We start from the raw sequence: 20,658 nt of genomic DNA, 5'->3' as shown, positions 1-20,658 counted from the left end.
TGAGGGTATGAAAATAATTTTTATCCCTAGCATAAAAGAGATAAAATATTCAAAATATTATAGTTATATTAAGCTGTTAATAGATACACCAAGAAGTGTTAACTGTGACACAGTAAAATGTGTGTGTGCACACGTGAGAACACAGTATGGAAAAGCAAAAGGGTAGTAAAGTTAAGTTGTCAGCTTAAAATCAGCATTAGAGGGCTGGAGAGATGGCTCAGAAGTTAAGAGCATTGTCTGCTTTTCCAAAGGTCCTGAGTTCAATTCCCAGCAACCACATGGTGGCTCACAACCATCTGTAATGAGATCTGTTACCCTCTTCTGGTGTGCTGGTGTATACATACAAGCAGAACATTGTATACATAATAATAAAATAAATCTTTTTAAAAATTAGCATTAGAATTAGAAGATCTTTATGTAAGCCTTGCGGAAATTACAAAGAAAAATCCCCATAGCAGAGACAGAAAAGGTAAAAAGAAAGATGTCAAAGTGTGACAATACAAAAGACTCATTAAAACAAATCAAAACAGGAACAGAGAGGAGATGCAGAGCTGGCCCCAGTGGGGTGGGTGTGGGAGAGCTGATAGCCTGACCAACTCAGCTACCACCCAAGGTCACATCAAGGGCTGTGAGTTGGCCCATCCCTAACACCCACCTCAGCTATGATCATGTGATCATGTGAAAGGGCCAGTCCTGCAGATCCAAAGCTGCAGGATCTCCATGACACAGGGCAACAGCGAGGATCCACGGCTGACAGTGTAGCAGAAGCAGGAGGCCTCAAACCAGACCAATGATTCACTGCAATGAACATTTGCAAGTAAAGATGTGCGGGCAAAAGGGTGCACTAAGGGACACACCATCACACACGAAGCTTTCACGGTGAGACTTTTGTTTTGCTTTGTTTTGTTTTTTGAGGAGGCTGTAAGCGTGGACGGTGGATCTGGAGATGAGTGGGATTACAGTGTATGATGTGAAATTCACAAAAGAATAAAAACTTAAAAACAAAATGAAACAAACAAAATCTAACAAACCAAAACTAAACACAAAACCCAAATGGCAACAGAAGAAAGGACACGAGACCTTAAAGAAGACGACAACCAATAAAACAGCAGTAGCTACATTTACCAAAACTCAACTTTATTTTTCATTCTTACTTTTGCAGTGCTAGGAACTGAAACACAAACTGAATGCAAGTGATTTGTTACCTAGAAAACTGTGAATATCCCATATCCCTAGCCCAATAATATGAAAAGCTAAACTTCTCTATCGAAAGACAGGTGGATGGATAAAAACAACCTTCCTCTCCAGCTGCCCCAAGATCTGACAATCACCGCACCAGGGACTTACTCTATAGCTAAGGAGACAGACAAAAAGTGGAAAGTGAAAGAATAAGAAATGGAGTAATGGAAAGGAAACAGGGCAGACACACATCAGATAAAAGACCACGTCCCAAACTGTCTCAAGTGCCACATTCCCTCCACTTCTTAATGCAGTCTCTTTCAAAATCCAATGGCATTTCCTTCCCACAAAAACAGAAACAAATACCCCCAAAATTCATTTATAGTACAGAACATAAAGAGCCAAGTGATCTTGAGAGAAACAAAGCCATTCGTTTCTCCCTGATTTCAGACATCACGGTGGCTGTCATCAGAGCAGAATGGTCCCCGTATAACAGACAAGAAGATCAAAGCAGGATCAATTCATACTTACACAGGGTACAAAGATGAGACAAAAGCATCATGTCTCAAGAAGCAGTACTGGGAAAACTTTCAGGATGGGTTAAGGCATTTATAAACCCTGTATCTTATCTGGGGTTAATATCCAAAATACAAAGGGAACTCATACAACTAAACAAAAGACAAACATCAAACCCCAAAACTTGATAACAAATGGGCAAAGGATATGAATAAGTGTAAGTATGGAAAGGCTCCACATCATTACTCATGAAGGGAATGCAAATCGAAGTGATAATGAGGCATGGCCTCACACTTGTCTGTATGGCTACTGCTAAAACAACAGACCATCACAAGGGACAAAGGGTGTGAACAAAAGGGGAGCTCTTGTACTGTATGTGTGGGATGAAAATTGGTACAGCCATTATGCAAAAGAGTGGGGGAAGTTCCTCAAAAAGCTAACACTAGAAATGCCACAGGGTATAAGCCCACTGCTGGAACTGAGGTCGGAGTTCACTATAGTAGCACCCACAAGGGCCCGAGTGTTCAGGGATGGGTAAATGGATAAAGAGAACATGGTCTAAACACATGCTCAGCCTTCTCAGATAGAACAGTCCTTCATTTGTGACCACATAGATGGCACCACTGAGTGAAATAAGCCAGATACAGAGAAACACAGTAGACCTCACCTTTCCATGATCTCTAAATCAAATTCAGCAGCTGAGTGGATGGTGCTGGTCAAGGGCTAGGGGCAGTGATGTTCACAGGTGCCACAGCTAACAGCTGTGTCGTGTACTTAACTCACACACACCCAAACCACCAGTAATAAGGGGGTGAGAATGGGCTTTGGAGGAGGGGGATAGCCCATGACTTGATGGTGGTGAGTTTCATATGGGCATACTTTCCCCCAAACTCATTAAACTGTACATACTGAAACTGTACAGATGTTTGAATGTTGTTCAGACAAAGTATTACAGTAAGATGGAGAGATGGTTAAGCAGTTAAAAAGCACTAGCTGCTCTTCCAGAGGATCCAGGTTCACAGTACTCCCATGGCAGCTCACAACATATACACAGGCAAGACACACAAATAACACATACATAAATAAAGCAGGCCGTAGTTCCTTGCCTATACTCAGGTAGAATGGGGATCTAGGTGTCCATAGTGATATCAAGTGGAGAAAAGGGTGCTGCATCTTAATGCAGACCTGAATAAACACAGAGGAGATAGAAACGTTGCCTCTGTCCAATCTAGGGTCAACACAGAAGGCTAAGCCTGAGATGTGCAGCTACTTCCTCCATCTGGACATGACCATGGCCTTCCTGTATCCAACATGTTTTGTTTTTTTCAGGAAAAGTCTAATGATAAAGGGAAGAGTCTGGTGATGAACCAAGTATGAATAACCTTCCACAGCCTTGTGCCAGCAGCTTCTGGGATGGACCCAAGCCAACCTCCCATAGACCCACGCCAGCCTCAGAACTCAGTGGTGGTGACACACTACAGAAAACAGCTTTAAGCTGGGCGTGGTGGCACACGCCTTTAGTCCCAGCACTCAGGAGGCAGAGGCAGGTGGACTGCTGTGAGCTGGAGGCCAGCCTGGTCTATAAAGGGAGTCCAGGACAGCCAAGGCTACACAGTTCTCTGTCTCAAAAAACAAAACAAAACAAAACAAAAAAGAAAACAGCTTTTAAAAGGTTTAATTTTTTTGAAAAAATTTACATCTTTATTTTACAGATGAATCTCTCCATTTTCAAAAGTGATTCTATATATGTGTTTGTTGCTGTTGTTTTGATGCTGTTTTTTTTTGAGACAAGGTCTCAATTTGTTCTAGCTGTCCTGGAACTCACTATGTAGACCAGGCTGACCTCAAACTCAGAGATCTGCCTGCCAATGTCTCCCTGAGTGCTGGGATTAAGGCATATGCCACCATTCCTGACCCAGTTTTTGAACTTTTAACCAATATTTTAGAAGATAAGCTGGGTGGTGGTGGCGCATGCTTTTAGTCCCAGCACTTGGGAGGCGGAAGCAGAGGCAGGTGGATCACTTTGAGTTCAAGGCCAGCCTGGTGGTCTACAAAGGGAGTCCAGGACAGTTAAGACTACACAGAGACCCTGTCACAAAAAACAAAACAAAAAGAAAGGAAGATAAAAAAAGCCATCCATATATGATCTTGACCCTCCTCTCATGGCTTTCCTTTGCTCTGCTGTCTACATACATATACATTTGACCCTGGGTCAAAGCATCTGAAAATAGAATATTAAACCAAGACAGAGCATGGCATTTCAGAGCAATTTCTCCTGCTCTTACAGGCAGGACAGGCCTTTGAATTCACAGTCACCTCTCCTGGTCAGATGTTCCCTACTCTTTGGCTACATTCTCAGGATGGCTTTGCCTTGTAAAGACTTGGATGCAAGGCCTGCTCTTTCTCTCAGCAGACTGGCTTCCTCAGCACTCTGGTGAGCCTGTGTGTGCTTCAGTAAGAAGTGGCTAATGAAGAGCTTCAGGCCTTCTCGCAACATTCCCAGCTTTGGGTTGTCAGACACTCTGAAAGGGAATGGGAGACACAGGTCAGGGAGAGCCTTGTCTTCCCGACCTCAGAGCCTGGTGCCTCAAGAAGCAAGGCAAAACCTAGTTTTAGGCATTTGAGGGGGGGGGGGGTGTTGGGTGATGGGATAGAGCCCAAGGTCTTGCATAACATAGGTGTCTCCTAGTGAGACACCCCAACTGTGTATTTTTAGGCAGAGCTATGCTGTCTAAGCTGCCCTCAAACTCCTGGCCTCAAAGAATCCTCCTTGACTCAGCCTCCAGAAAAGCTGTAACCACAGGAATGTCACTATATCTGGCTTTTTAAAAAGGGTAACCCAGAGTGGTCTCAAATTTGAAATCCTAATGCCTCAGTTTCCAAGGTGCTAGGATTACCGGCACCCTGCCATAACTGGTGGTACCCAGCTTATTATCTAATGTATCTAATCTACCAATCTGTCTGTCTATTTATTTATCTGTGGGCTTGTTTCTTTTTTTGTTTCCCCTTAGACAGGGTTCCTCCAATTCCTGGCTGTCCTGGAACTTGCTCTATAGACCAGGCTGGCCTGAAATTCAGAGATTTACCTGCCTCTGCTTCTCAAGTGCTGGGATTAAAGGCATGTGCCACCACAGTTTATAGTTGTGAACTACAATGCCCAGCTTTCACCTAAGAATTTCCTGAGGGCTAGGGACAAGGTTTGGTGGTAGAAGCATACACTTAGGTTGGGCTCAAGTCCTAGTACCTCATACGTAAAAAATGAAATGAAACCCAAGGAAAGACTTAACATATCTACTTGTTATAACTTGCACAGGCCTGGCTTTAAAAACTAACAGCAGTGAAATGGTAATGACCTCTATGTTGGCTCTAACGGCAATCTCTGCCTTTTCCTGTGTCTCATCAGGGAATACCAGGCACATACCTTGAAAAAATTAAACCCAGGTCTTCTTCTTCTGTTTCCATCAGCAGTGCAGTTAACACTCTCCGTAGGAAGTGGACTCTGGGTTTATCCAGTTCACTGAACTCAACTACCTAAGGGTCAGGAGACAGAAAAGCACCATCATGCTGATTCATCTTACCATGATTTCCTGCTCTGCAATACTGGCTGCCAAGAGCCAACTGCTGGCAACGACAGAGTACTGCTGGCAGGGTGGGCTGCTGCCCAGGCTGTTGATCTATACAGCCCTGTGAGTGCCTGGGAGCATAGCTACGGGTGATATACACTCCAAACCTGGAATCTAATTTGTAGAGGGGAGACAGGTCTTGCCTCTGTATTTTGAGGTAGCTTTTTAATTACAACTCCACACAGAGAATTTGGTTATAGGAGAGGCCAATTAGCACACACATACCTCTGTTTTCTAGAAACGCGACACAACTGCACAGAGCCTCAATTTTAGGAGGAGGATAAACACACTGTACCTACCCTGTGCCCACCACAGAGAAGTCACTAATTAGAGAGCCACAGACAGCAACGTGGACAGAACACAAACTCGAGCTGAACTTACAGACAGCTTCACCATTGTGTTCAAGTATGCTTTCCTTAACACTTGGGCTTTTCCTATAAAATTTTGGGCTTCTTTATTCTTTCTCTAAATCCTCCAATGTCATCACACACACAGCTATGTGTTTTGACTTGGGTCTGACTTCCATGTGAGCTTGAATGGACTGCATGATCATTTCCCCTTCTCTCTTATGGCAGCTGCTGGGGTTTTACAGCTTGCCTGTAGTTTTCCCTTTTAAAAATCCTAATAAAATTGTTCTTGATCTTTATAAAAAAAGAAAAAAAGCTTCTGGAGGATTGAGTATGGTGTAAAGTACTGCCCAGAGAGGCTTGAGCTATGCCCACATATGCTCTGCTTGCAGATATAGGCACAGGAAAGCACAACAGCCTGGGAACAAGGCTGTTTTGAGTGGATCCTCTGAGGCAGGTGTGGTGGCTCGCACCTTTAATGCCAGAACAAAAGGAGGCAGAGGCAGGCGGATCTCTTTGAGATAAGAGGCCAACCTGGTCTACAAGTCAAGTCCAGGATAGCCAAGGCTATACAGAGAAACCCTGTCTTGAGAACCCCATCCTCCCTGCCCCCCAAAAGAGTAGCCCCCCTGAGAAGAGCAAGGGACACAGATAAGAGCTCAGGAACAGGGTCAGGGATGTGCCCTGAGCCCTGTAATAGCTACTCCTGGTTGTCAACTTGACCTCTGGAATTAACTGAAATCCCAGGAAGTTGTGAGGATTCTCTGATGAAAGGCAGGAAGGACAAACACACAGGACACAGGAGACTACCTTGCAGAGCAGCAGTGTTACACACAGGACACAGGAGGCTGCCCTGCAGAGCAGCAGTGTTACACACAGGACACTGAACTTAGCACCCACCCTGAATCCCACCTCCCGTGCCTAGGCTTCACTGTCTTCTGTACTTGTGCTTCAAGGCTCTGAAGGCTCCAAGTGCAGGGGTGGGGAACTAGTATAGCCTTACGGTATTTGGCAGTGAAGATCCACAACTGCATCTTTAGAAGGAGAAAAGTCTGAGCTCGTGTCATCTGAGAGAAGGAAACCTAACTGAGAACAAGGCTCCATAAGATGAAGTGACTGGTGTAGGAGGGCTCAGCCCACTGTGGGGGTGCATCCCTGGGCTGGTGGTCCTGGGTTCTGTAAGAAAACAGGCTGAGTAGTGTTTCTCCAAGGCCTCTGCATCATCTCCTGACTTCCTTTGGTGACAGACTGTTACCTGGAAGTATAAGTGAAATAAACCCTTTTCTCCCCAAGTTGCTTTTGGGCACTGTGTTTTACCACAGCAATTAGTAACTCTGAAGATAAAGTCCCCCCTCACGCTATGTTCCCTGCTGAGTTGAGAGCAGTTCGGCATTGTATAACCAGCACCAGGATATTAGCCTCACTTGATTATCAAAGAACCTGTCACTGGGGCTGATGAAATAGCTCAGCAGGTAAAGGCACTTGCCACCAACCCTGATGTCCTCAGAACCCATGTGGTGGAAATAGATATCCAATTCCTGCTAGTTGTCTTCTGACCTCTGGCACATATGACCCACCCCCCAGCTCCCTGCCCCCAATAAAGCAGAATAAAACAAAAACAATCCAGAGTCTGCAACTAGACACTAATTCTCTAAGTAAAATTTCATAATGTGGTAGCTGGGTATTTTCTGTGATGGCTATGACAACAAACACACTCACGCTAAGTGTGGTGGTGCACGCCTGTAATCCTAGTACTCTGGGAGGCAGAGGCAGAGGCAGAGGCAGGCAGACCTCTGTGTGTTCGAGACCAGCCTGGTCTACAAAGTGAGTCTAGGACAGCCAAAGCTGCACAGAGAAACCTTGTCTTGGGGGAAGACAAACAAACAAACCAAAAAAAAAAAAAAAAAAAGAAAGAAAGAAAGAAAGAAAAAGAAAGGAAGGAAGGAAGAAAACGCTTCATAGCTGGAGGGGTAGGATGGGGTGCACACCTTTTAATCCTAACACTTGGGAGGCAGAAGCACAGATCTGAGTTCAAGGCCTGTCTGGTCTACAGATGGAGTTCCAGGAAAGCCAGGGCTACACAGAAAAACCCAGTCTCGAAAACCAAAAAGAAAAAGAACACTTCAGAAGCTCAGAAAACGCATTTAAAAAACAAAAAGAATTATACTCTCTTGGCTGCTTTTTCTAATTTCTTGCATTATACAAACCTTTAGAACAGAAAGTGGAAGTGATTTTGTCTTCAACAAGTGTGCCAGCAGATGAACCAGATTTGAAAACTTAGTGCTTGGCAAATTTTCTAAGTCCCGAAATTTGTCCCAAATGCTGAACTGGAAAGTCATCTAGTTAACAGTAAAGAAGAAAAAAAGTTAAAATGTAACAAACCAGTGGAGGACTCAGCTGGATCCCACTTTAAAGGTACTCTATTCCGTAGTCACCTGTCAATAAACCAAATCAGGACTAAGAACAACTTCCCTGTCCTTTCCTGACACCATCATAGAAGTCCCTTTTGGTTGTACTTTTGTTCCACACATCAACAAATGGCTTTGAAGAAATGTTGTTAGCAACTTATAGAAGAGACTGGTACCCTGAAATACTCCAGTCAGCTTGGCCACAATCTTTCCAGCTGTGACAGACAAGATGCCTTGGGCTGGACCCCTTTTATCTTACCCTACTGTTCATCTTCTTTCCAATGCACACAGACTTCTTCTTCTTCTTTTTTTGGTTTTTCAAGACAGGGTTTCTCTGTGTAGCCTTGGGTGTCCTAGACTCACTTTGTAGACCAGGCTGGCCTTGAACTCACAGCAATCTGCCTGCCTCTGCCTCCCAAGTGCTGGAATTAAAGGCGTGCACCACCACCGCCCAGCTTCTAATTACCTGGAATCTCCTTTCATAGCTGCAGAACTTGCTAGCCAGGAAAGCATAGAACGGGTTGTAGGTTTTCTCTTGCAGGCAGCAATCCATGAGGATATGAACGATCTCTCTCTCCTGCTGGTCCTTCAGCCCAAGCCTGTAGACAAACAGACAGAATAACAACATATTTTTTCAACTTTTAAAAACTTGTATCGATCCTTTGTGATTTCACATCATAAATCCCAACCCAACTCATTTCCCCATCCCTTTGTATCGGCCCTTCGCCCTTGCAACCTCCCCCACAAAAGAAAGTAAGAGTTTAAAAAAAAAAAATCAAACAATCAAAAAGAACCTATGATGGAAGCTGTAGTGTGTCACACAGTACACCCTTTTGTCCACATATCTTTACTTGCAAGTGGTCACTGAAATGAGTCACTGGTCTGGTCTGAAGCCTCTGGCTTTTGCTACACTGTCAATACTGGGTTCTCATTGGGATTCCTCTAGGATACCCTGTTGTTGTCCTGTGTCATGGAGACCCCACAGCTTTGGATCTGCAGGACCAGCCCCTTCACAAGCTCCAGCAGATCATAGATGGGTAGATGTTGGGATGTGCCCTGGATGTGGCCTGAAAGGTAGCTGAGTCAGTCAGCTACCAGCTCTCCTGCATCCATACCACCAGGGTGAGCTTTCCAGTACTGCCCTGGCTAGCTCATTCAATGCAGCAGCCAGCAAGGGTCAGCTCCCCTGCTCTCATGTCCTCGGAGTCGGCTCACCTGTGCCTTAGCCACAGGGTCAGCTCTACTGTGCTGAGGCTGGTGAACAGCAGGACCAACTCTCCCACCTGCTACAGGCAGCAAGGGGTGAGGGAGGTCTGCTTTCAGTTTTTATGGCAAAATCAGCTCCTTCCCGTCTGAGGTGTCCAGTGGGAAGTGAGTTGGTAAAGACGGTGGTGGCAACCACATATTGGACCACAGTCCAGTCTTGTTCCTAGCTTCTGTGGGCCTGTTTTCCCAATAACATGGCCAAATGTCTTGTAAGGCACAGCACAATGCCCAAGTTATATAGAAGCTACAAAGCTGAGACCTGGTTTATGTTGTTAGGTAGCTGTGGTGCTGTGTAACAATAACCCAACACTTAGAAAGCTGAGATGGGAGGTTTGTGAGCTCAAGACCAGCTTGAGCTATACAGGCAGACGTGCCTCACACCCCCAGACACCCTCTCTACAGGTAAAACTCACAGGAAACTCCATTCTGTTCTGTGTGCAGTCCTGTGAGTGTGGACAGGGTCAGGTAGCAACCACCACAGTGGAAACACAGGAAGTTCCACAGCCCCTAAAACTCCTTCTTCCTTTGTAGCAGGCACTCTCTCTGAAACACAGGCCACCATGACAGTTGTCTGTGACTCTAGTTCTGTTGTGTCAACATGTCAACAGTCCTGAAGTGGCTGTCCAAGTCTGGCTTCTTGTCCCAGGGAAGAATATTTTAGAATTACTCGTACTGGTGTGAACCTTGCTGCTCAGTCTTCCGCAGAGCTGACAGCCAAGAATCACACGCACCAACAGGACCCACAGCTGCTCTACCCGTCAATGGGAGAACATATGGCCTGTGAGTTTTGGCAGTTAAAAACAACTGACTGTCCTTCTTTCTGGGGAGGAGCAATTAGAAGTTGAACCCACAGCCCTGCACATGCCAAGTCGACTTCTACCACTGAGCCCACTTAGCCCCAGCTGTTTGCCCTCTGAATATAATCGCTGTAGACAACGGCAGTTGCTCTATGACTTAGGAGAAAATAGCAACTCTGCTGTTGGTTATACCCACGCCTTCTCAACCAACCAACCAACAAACTCCAACAGAAGCAGCACTCTGCTCAAGGTGTGCGTGGGCCATCCAAACAACCAGTTTCATTTCAGCTGCACTAATCAATCCATGGGGTTAAATGTCCACAAGAACAGACAGTAATTTAAAACAAAAAACAAAAAACAACAACAACTGCAATTCTGGAATGCTAGAGTCCAGGGCCTCACACTGTTGGGGTACAAGCCAGCCTGGCTAATGAGTTTGATAAATAAAAGTTGGGTGGGCAAGGAGTAACTGTTAAGTCCAGCGTGGCCCGGAAGCATGATTCTCCAGTGTTAGCCTCACAGTGCTAGGACAACAGGCTGTACCACCATGCAGCACTGACTGCGGCAGTTAGTGCTATCGACATTCAGTAGACAGTAAGGTCTCAGAAACGTAAGCAAGCTCAGGGCTTCCATTATCAATAAGGCCCAGTTCAGAAAACCCAATCATCAGACGTGCACTTATTTCTAAGTTTAAACCAGATAAAGGAAGGGGTTAACATTCAATTGTTTAGAAACATGTAGTAAAACTTACAATTATGGAAACCATACTATAAGTCTTATATTAAGAGTCAGAAAGATGGAGATAACAATTCCTGACAACCAACAGTCCTGGCTGGTTACCTAACCCTGCCAGCCAAGCTCTCAAATCTTGCACTACACAATGCTATTTACCAAGGATCCATGTCATATGAGGGTCACATGGGACTCAGAGGCCAGGTGAAAGGACAGTAACAGGGATGACTCAGTTGCTCAAATTATCCAAAAGCAAAAACCTCAATCAACTTACTTCTGTTATGCCTATTAAAGGTCAAAATGCTCTCACCAATGCTTACCTCAACAGCTTCTCAAAGGCATCCAGGAAGTCCTCACTCGTCATTATAGTGCAGAAGATGTTCCTTCTGACGTCAGTGTTCATTCTCTGCTTTCTAGCAAGCTCCAGCATCTTGGAGCTAACCTGAAAAGAGAGAGATGGGTGCCCAGACCCTCCCACGTCCTCAGAAACAGACACAGTTGAGCATACGGTGACTGTGAACTGTACGTATATAGTGCATGTAAATGTCATGCCTGTATTCTTAGGCAATGCCTGCAAAGGGAGAAAAGCTCAGTAGGAGCCTTCTCAGGAGGTGGATGAGATTTGTGCACAGATGAAGACCAAGTTCACACAGCTGCTGCCACAGCCTGGGAGCCACAACTACCAAGTGAAACAAGGGTCCCGGGCAGGAAAGACAAGAAGGAAATTGGAGCACAATTTGAATGCACAGTAGGGCTAGAACCTATACCTCCGGGGAGCAGCATGTACCCAAGTTCCAACAGCTCCTCTCAAATGAGTTTTATTCTCACGCCTCTCACATTCCATTTCTAGATTTTGTCTGAATTAAGTTTGGAACTTTTTAAGAACTCTTAACAAGCAGAGTGACAGGATGAATCACAGCCGACACAAGCTACTTTTATGAAGCTTCCTGTGCGGTACCCTTCAAGAACTCAGGACTAACAGGGAGCTACTTTAGACAGAGCAGACTTCTGACACAGCAGGGTGTTCATGGCCAGGCACCATCTTCATACCGTTCCACCAAGTGGCTTCTGCAGGTGTGCGTGATGACTGTTGTCAATCATCGGGGTCCCACTCCACGCAGACCCCACAATCCACCAGCGACCAGTCTGCTCTGCATTTAAGATGCCATCCCATGAGATTCGAAGCCGAGTCTCGGAACCTGAGCCAGCACTGCGTACCTGGTTAAAAGAAAAGGCTTCCTGAAGTGCTTCAGCTGGCTCTGTTTGACAATGGCAGTTTTGGTGTATGACTATAGCAATGAATGATGGACAACTGGGACAGTTAGCTTGTTTGGAAAAGTGCCACAAAGAGCCATCAACAACCAGTGTTCTGTGTGTGAGGTCTGTGTGCCCACCAGCCAAATGTATGTGACCTGGGCTCGGCATCAGTGACTATGATTAAAGACAGAATGATCATGGTGACCATCTCATGCTGACTGGTAAGACTATATGTGGAACATCTGAGGAGAGCTACTTGGTCCAGGTGGGGCCTGGCCTTCTGAGTAGCAACAGAGAAAGCTATCATACAGTTTAGCACCTGGACAGTCAATAACCTTGATGATTTCTGTGCACAGAAGCTCCGCAATCTCACTACAGATGTAGTTTATTTTTTTTCTTTTTCTTTCTTTTTTTGTCAAGACAGTAGTTCTCTGTGTAGTCCTTGGCTGTCCTTCAATTTAGGAGATTGGCTTGCCTCTGCATCCCAGAGTGCAGGGATTAAAGGTGTGCACCACCACCACCTGGCTAGATGTAGTTTCTAAGACTTGTGCTGAACATAGGCTAAACCATTGTCACAGTGGGTCCCTAATGGCACGGAGGTTCAGGACAAGCCAGAATTGGGTGTTACTCACCAGAGCTCTCTGTAATTTCCTCAGTTTCTCCACAGGCTCAGGATCGTAGCCAGGGATTTTACGCATGTCATTGTTCTTCAGAGCCAGCATCGTCTCCAACATAAACCGTACCTTACAAGAGACAAACCACCCAAACTCTCATCAGCAGTCACTGAGGATTCAAGTTGGCAAGAAATACCTCACAGTGGAAGCAGAGGCCACTGCTGATGCGAAAACTGACAGCCTAGACCCAGTCTCGTCTATCGTCAACACTTCATTCAGTGAGGCAGGATTTTCAAATAGTGGTATCTGCACCCTCAGCACTCCCCAGAGGCCTTCCCTCCTCCACTCCACAACTCCAGGCCTGGTTTGAGGGTGACCCGGAACCCTTCCTGGCAAACCCATCCCCAAGACTTATCTAGATGCCAACTTGACTATTCAGAGGCAGGCATCCTCCATTCCAGCCTTAGCTCTCCTGCACGGCCCACAGGGCGATCCCAAACTCTCATCTAAAAGTTACTCAGTTCTGACTCTGAAGGCTACACCCACTGCCACCACAGCCTATTTTTGTTTCAATATTCCTGAAGCCCTTCCCCCTGCTCTGGCCACCTCCCATCATTCTACACTGGGGTCAAAGTGGCCACCAAAGTAGAGCATCTGCCAATGAACTATCTGCTCAGATCTTCCTCCACCCAAGAAGAAAACCTGGTTCCCTCGGCCCATGTGTGACAGGCTTCAGACCTGGCTTATCGTCTCTCTAGCCAAGCCCTAGGCTCCCACACTGGTGTCTCTTTGAGGGCTTCTCAGGTGCTGGCCTAACCCCTCAGGTGAAGCAGGACCTATGAGTCCATTTTACAGATGGGGAACTGGTAAGTAAGACCAAGCCTCTGCTGCTCAGAAGCAGTGCCACACATCTGACCCAGGCTGACATCCAAGCCTGTACATAGCCTCCTCAGAAACAGCTTGAGGGCAAACAAATCCATTTCAACCATAAAATATGTATGAACTCTTAATGAAGAAACCAGTTCAAGCAGTGTATGGTGGTGCACATCTGTAACCCCAGCACCCGGAAGAGGATCATGACTCTGAGGCCAGCCTGGGCTACCTAGTGAGACTCCATCTCAAAACTTCAAGGAAACAAAACAAAGCCCTCAAAACCAAGGTCAGTCTGCAGACTAAAGACAAAAGCACACCTAGCTAAGGCAGAGGAGAACAAAGACCACTGGGGCATGGACACTACAGTGCGCAGCCAAAAACTCATTTACGTTCTGTCATTCTGCGCTTTATGGGTGCTCAGCAGGTCATGTGGAACTCCTACCCTGTTCTGGTCCTGAAACTTGCTGCCTGCCCCACTGGCCTTGGCTTGGGCTTCTGTGATCAGCTCCTTAAGTGACAAGGCGTCATCTTTTCTCAACGAAAAGCCCACATTTTTCAGCATCAACAGGATCAGCTCAATGTCTTTTTCCGTGAAAGTTCCAACAAGCTTCTTCAAAATGTCAAAGATGAGTAGAGACTGTACCACGTGGAAGTTGTACAAATGAGCAATCATGGTAAAGAGGTTGTCCAGTTCTCTCCCCTCACCTCCATCTCTATAGACACCATCAAACTTCTTTACCACAGCCTCAAGGAAGCAAGCACCAACCTGCAGGAGATGGGAAAAAAATGTCACCAAGTCACTCTGGGACCGTGCATGAATACCTGTACAGTGCAACGTGACTATAGGTAGGATAAGAATTCCAGCAGGCGAGTTGATGACTAAGAATGCAGACTTCAGTAACTAGGGCTTCATACAATGAGAAGATTCCAGACAAGAGACACAGTACTGGGTGCTTTCCTGGGCATACAAATCTTTTCTGTAAAGATACTCTTATTTCTTTAGAATCATCAACCAGGTGGCTTTCACCCAGACGTCACTGTAGCTCCCTGGGAAAATTTCTTTTAAAAAAAAAAATTGTGCCACTGAGATGGCTCAGCATGCAGAAGCCTGCTTCCCACCTGGCGACATGAGTTTAATGTTAGAATCCATGTAAAGATGATAGCCAGGAAATGGCACCAGGCCAAGAACTAGCAGAGGATGGGTGAAGCTGGGCAAGATGACTATGGCACTGTCCTTTTGCTGTTCTGGAACATTCTATTTACAGTTTCTAAGTGCGTGCTGGGGAGGAGGAAGGCCAGGACTTGGACCTGTGATGGTTCTGAACGAAGGCAATGAAACCTGAAGGCAGAAATAGCAGTGACTCCTGTTGGTAGCATCATCTCATGATGATTGTCTCTTGCAGAACATCCAGCTGGGAGACGAGTGAGGCAGCTGTGATAGATGGGGAAGAAAGGGCTGCTCACACAGTGATCTGGGGCCGACCGGCAGGGCAGGCGCCACTGGGTGTGATTCCCAGCATTTGGTCTGGGTCTCCAGGAACTAGGCAAGGGCAAATAGGTTGTGGGCAACTGGTCAAAATCTGGTTCAATGTCAGTAGATTTAAGCTAAAATTCACATTAGGTATAGCACGTGTCTCTGATGAGATCCATAGCCAGCTCTGAGTGTAATGGGCAAGCACACACAGGATTGCTAGACTGCAAAACAACAATGCTGAAGAATCCAGAAAGATACAACAGACCGGCAATACTGATTTCTGGAGGCCTAAACTAAAGGCCTGAAGCTCGATTCCCAGTTCAGGACACCTCTCCTAGCAGTACATCACCTTATACCCATGTACAATGTTAACACAATCGGCATGCTTCTGAGCAAGAAACATTGAGATGATAATTCAGGTATGTTTTCAGCACACAGGTATGTCCAACGATGCAACAGGCCGAAGTTTAAATTCTATTATGTCTTTAAAATTAACCATACTAGTACACCTTAAAAATAGGAACAAAAATCATGTTATCACCGAATCTATATGTGACTTTCAACACAAATCTGCAAAGGACTGAACGTTAAGTGACTAAGGGAAGGTTCATCTCAGTGGCTGAGAATGCCTTTAGCATTTTTCCTTCCGTGAGTTCCTGCGTGGCTCTTCTCAGCAGTTTAATGGGAACCAGCATCCTGAGAGTGTAGCATACCTGGCAGCTCTAGTGGATGCCATTAGCTAAAGTGCCATAATGACTTCCCCCTGAACAAGTCATCTCATTGTCCTTCATGCTATTAGCAAAGGTTTAAATGGGAAGCAGGACCAATAATTTCAGGTTTTCAAACCAAGTAAATTCCTGATGCACTGTGGTGGTCACATCTATGACTTTTAAAATAACTCACTCAAATGCTGTTAAGTCTGTTGAACTGTCTCAGTGTGGTCTAGGATGGGGGAGGCACCACAGCAGCCACAAAACAGTGTCAATTACTGTGATCATAGGGCACCAGGAAAGTGGTCCAGGGCATCCATTACACTTTGTAATGGCAAGAAAATGGACTCAGACATTCACATGTGAAAATAAGCATAGTGCTTGGGGGAGGGGGGTCACCACAGAAGCACAATTCCTAAGAAAGCCAGAGCGATCTTGCACAGCAGGCTTCTGAGGTAGTTAGGCCACGGCCTTCACTTCTCAACCTCACTGACCATGCTGGAGTACCATTCTAGAGGACATGGCCCGGATATAGGGAAAAGGCACACACGTACCTCTATTCCGACCGTGTGGTGAAGGATGCTGACTAAGAGGACATGCTCCATCATCAGTCTGCTGGGCATGGCTGAGGCAGTGACGCAGGCATCCAAGAGGGCAGCAGTCAGCGTGTCCGTCATGTGCTTCCTGCTGTGGGCCATGTATAGCTCCTCTAGCTGCCCACTTATAGATGCCATGTTTGGCTCACTCAACCTGCAGGAGAAGGTGAGCAGAGTCACTGATGCATTCTATTTTAAGTATATGTCTGACTCAGAAACCATGCTGACTTCACTGCAAAAACCTGGTGCATACTGCTCCTAACACACTCTAGAATCCGGAAATAATAACTGTCTTTTAGCAGAGCACAGCCACTGAAGCATAGCCTGGGATCCTCTCTAAGTTGTACATATGCCCACAGGTAACCTGATCTAATATCCTCCCCAGAAGCAATGCTCATCCCTAGGTGGTGAGTTAAAAAACAACTTAAACAGGGTATGGTGGCACACAACTGTAATCCCAGCACTCAGGGAGGCAGAACAGAGTCCAGGATATCCAAGGCTACACAGAGAGAAACCCTGTCTCAAAAAACAAAACAAAAACAAAAGAGAGAGAGACAGTGTAAACTTGTTTATCTCTTGGATGACACAAACACTTGGTTCTTACAGCCAGTGTGTCCCTGCACTTATACTGAACATGCTGTAAAATGACAGGAAATGGTGAAGTGAACTGCCTGGTGTGGTGGCGCACGCCTTTAGTCCCAGCCCTCAGGAGGCAGAGGCAGGTGGATCGCTGTGAGTTCGAGGCCAGCCTGGTCTACAAAGTGAGTCCAGAACAGCCAAGGCTGAGCACTCTGTTCACCACTAGATGAATTCACTTCTGCAGGGTGGGGGGCCCTCCCCACCGCAGGCACCCTGGAGGACACAGAATCATGCCCTGCTCCTTCCTGCTTCTCAGAATGACACGGTGAGCTGTCTTCAAACATGGCAAGGGCAATATCAAACAGCTGAGCATCCTACCTCTTCACGGTTAGTTCAGTTATCTCACACCAAGAACAAGCATCCAAAACCTTGTCTAGTCCTGCCCCCACCATCTGCACTGTAGATAATGTCTATGGTTTAGTGATAGTCGATCATAATTCTGCAAGGTTACCTGTTAATTAGGCCTTTAACGTGTTTCTTAAGCCTTTCTAGCTCTTCTTTCTTACGGACATCCACCGCTTCCTCGCCCCTCAACCCAGGTGGGATGTACTTTTCACCACTTTCAACACAGTGATTCTCCTAGAAGACAGGAATAAAATTGCAAACAAAATTTACTAAGCTCATGAGAGCTTGGGGCGGCTGTCACCCCCCCTCCATTAGACAGGGTTTCTCTGTGTATGTAGCTTAGGCTGTCCTCGAACTCAGAGGCCCACCCGTCTCTGCCTCCTAGAGTGCTGGGATTACGGTACACATCCGGCCTGGGCAGCTATCGTTACAGGATATTGCTGTTTAATGAAGCGAAGCTTTATTAATACCTAGAACGGCCCGGGTCGGGCTGTCCCTCAGTGCTAATGCTGTTCTGCACCCTGCCCTCTCACCCCGTTTGGATTGACAACCTAGGAGCCCTACAGATTGTTTGTGTTATACCTCATGTTCTGGGTCATCTTCCGAAGAACTTTCACTCTTTTCTACGACTTCTGCAAAGCGTACTCTCTTCTTCCCTTTACTTTCTGCCTCTTCCCTTTCCAAGTTCACATCCTCCTGATCCGCCCGCTGCGATTGCGAGACTGAGTCCTCCTCACTTTCCTCGGAACTGCTCTCCAGGTCACTCTCCAAGAGTGTCTGTGCAGTCTCCACCTTGTCTTCCTCCTCTTCCTCGCTACTTTCGTACAGGCCTCCGCTTTTCCCACATTCTAGGGCCCCCAGGATGTAGTCCAGGCCGTCGCGCGCGAAGCTGAGCGGCACCGAGTTACCATCGCCCTTCTTCTTGCGCTTGTTCAGGCCGAGGCATCGCTCCAGCTTTCGGATCTCTCGATCCTCCTCCTCGTTGGCCGCTAGAAGTGCCCGTTTCCTGGAGGCCGAGGTGGCAGGACCCGGCTTTCCGGGGGCAGCTTTAGCTTTGGCCTGAGCTGAAGTCCCTGTGGCCTTGGAGGAGGAAGGTTTGGCCTTAGCCTGGGTCGCCGAGGCTTTGATGTTAGCGGTGGAAGCCTTGGCTTCAGCGCAAGTCGCTGTGGTTTTGGCGGGGGTCAGTCGTATCTCAGCGGGCAACGGAGTCTCCCGGAAGCCGTTAACGATACTTCCCTCTTGGTCCCCTGCCCCAGAGCCCACGGTCCTCTGCAGGCGCCGCGCTTTCCTCAGGTGTCGCTTCTCCTTACGAAGCTCCTTGCGGCTCTTTCGCCCACCCGGCCGGGAGCGCGTCACAGCGCCGCGGCCCTCGCAAGTCTCGCTCTCGGAGGTAGCCCGCACGAAGTCCTCCACAGCCAGCCGCAGCCGTTTCAGCGGCCCCTTCCCGCCGCCCGCACGGCGGCAGCTGCCGCTACGCTTCGTTTGAGCCATGCGCCCGTGCGCTCCAACACGGTCCGCAGCACCCGTGCCTGCAGACGCCGCTAACTTCCGGGATGTTCCGCTGCATCACTTCCGGCAAGGGCGTGACTTCCGGGCAAGCGCTTCTGAAGACTAAAAAGTTGGGATGGGAGGGAGGTGCCCTCTGCTGATCGGAGGGCTGCTGTCACAGACACTAATAAAGTCCTTTGAAAACTGAAGCGCTAGTTCTTTGTGTTGATTGTAGCATAACTTTGAACTTTGCACACATCCTGGCATTTCCGTGCAAGTATGAGTAACCAAGGAAAGGCAGCAAATGCTGTTTTTCTATGTATCTTTTTTCTTTTCTACTTTGAGACCGTTTCTCAGTCTGTAGCCCAGGCGGACCTTGATTTCTCAAGTATCTTTTGAGCTGAATGCCATAGCTCACGCCTTTAATCCCAGCACTAGGGAGGCAGAGGCAGGCAACTCTCCGTGAGTTAAAGGCCAGCCTGGTCTACAAAGTGAGTCCAGGACAAGCCAAGGCTATACACAGAGAAACCCTGTCTTGAAAAACAAACAAACAAACAAACAAAAGAGCAAGAACTTGTCTTTTGTAAAATGACTGTGATGATACTGCTGACCTTATGGGGGTGAATAAGGATCAGGTGAGTTAATACTTGTGGAGAGTTTAGAACAATGCTGAATACATGTCCAGAGTCAGGAGCTGACAAGGTTACTGCTATCACTGGAAGCAATGGTGCAGCTCCTGCTTGAGTTGTACAATTTGTGAATATAGGGACCAATGTCTTCACCAGTGATGGGACATCCTGTAGAATCCCACGGGATGCCAAGAGAATGTCTTGAAGGGAGATGGGCTGCTGACTACAGCAGGAGGAGAAAGCCTGCCTGGAAGAGGATGGCCTGCCTGTGTGATGGTTGCTGTGCTGGTTGGCTTTTTTGTAAACTTGACATAAGCCAGGCTCATTTGGGTAGCGGTGACCTCAGTTGAGTAGGCAAATCTTGGAGGCATTTTCTTGGTTAATTATTAGTGTAAGAGGGCCCAGCCCAGTGTAGGTGGTGCCACTTCTGCCCAAGTAATCAGGGGGAGATATAGGAAGTACAGGTGTGATGGAGTTTGTGACTCCTGGAAAAGACCATGAACTCAATCAAATTATAATTAAATGATTTATGGATTACCTGCTAGCAAGATGAACAATCTCTGAGCCAAATTTGAAATTGCCATGAAGGAAGGATATGGGGAAAGGTTTTTAAAGGAGAAAACCACAAGAAGACCTTCAATATCTGTGTAAGTAAACAAAGACTGGCATGTTCTGTCAAGTGGTTAAGGCAACTCAAAACCATCTTTGGGTATCTGTCTAAGCAAGTTAGAGAAGCCAAAAAGAAAAGAAAAACGGTCATATCATATCGAGTAGATGGTTAGAGTTGAGCATTTTTGGGGTTTGTGGAGGGGGGTGTCACTGACTCAGGGTTACTGGGAACTTATCTTCCAGGGACTGCAGTCAGAGACAAATGACCAGTATGTGCCAAGATGGATCCTTGGAATAAAACAGAGTTAAAGAGTTTAACCATCACATAGAAATGGCAGCTGAACAGAGCCTGGGAGAAATCCAGCAAACACTGTTCTTCTGCCGTCTCTGCTTCAGTTCTTACCTCCAGGTTCCTAACCTGAGTTCTTGCTGTGACTTTCCTTGCTGTGACATGACAGTGTAAGCCAAATAAGCCCTTTCCTCTCCAAGTGCCTTTGGTCATGGTGGTTATCGCAGCTACAGAAAGCAAGCTGTGACTGGGTTTATGATCACCTGG

The 20,658-nt window shown here is 46.7% G+C and overlaps 1 protein-coding gene across 1 annotated transcript; it reads right to left on the bottom strand.

Moving 5' to 3' along the window:
* Positions 1 to 3,826: 3,826 nt before the first annotated feature.
* Positions 3,827 to 18,943, bottom strand: Nom1 (nucleolar protein with MIF4G domain 1). The gene is given in 13 exon segments (XM_051152227.1): positions 3,827 to 4,217; positions 5,117 to 5,226; positions 7,873 to 8,004; positions 8,540 to 8,672; positions 11,189 to 11,310; positions 11,919 to 12,086; positions 12,758 to 12,868; positions 14,055 to 14,378; positions 16,351 to 16,546; positions 17,483 to 17,610; positions 17,959 to 18,435; positions 18,478 to 18,864; positions 18,866 to 18,943. Coding segments are annotated over 13 exon segments (2,541 nt in total). The 3' UTR covers positions 3,827 to 4,042.
* Positions 18,944 to 20,658: the final 1,715 nt, after the last annotated feature.

Source organism: Acomys russatus, chromosome 10 (assembly GCF_903995435.1).
Source record: "Acomys russatus chromosome 10, mAcoRus1.1, whole genome shotgun sequence".
Taxonomy (NCBI): Eukaryota; Metazoa; Chordata; class Mammalia; order Rodentia; family Muridae; genus Acomys; species Acomys russatus.
Note: the sequence above shows the minus strand (reverse complement) of the source record. Positions and strands in the feature narration are given on the sequence as shown.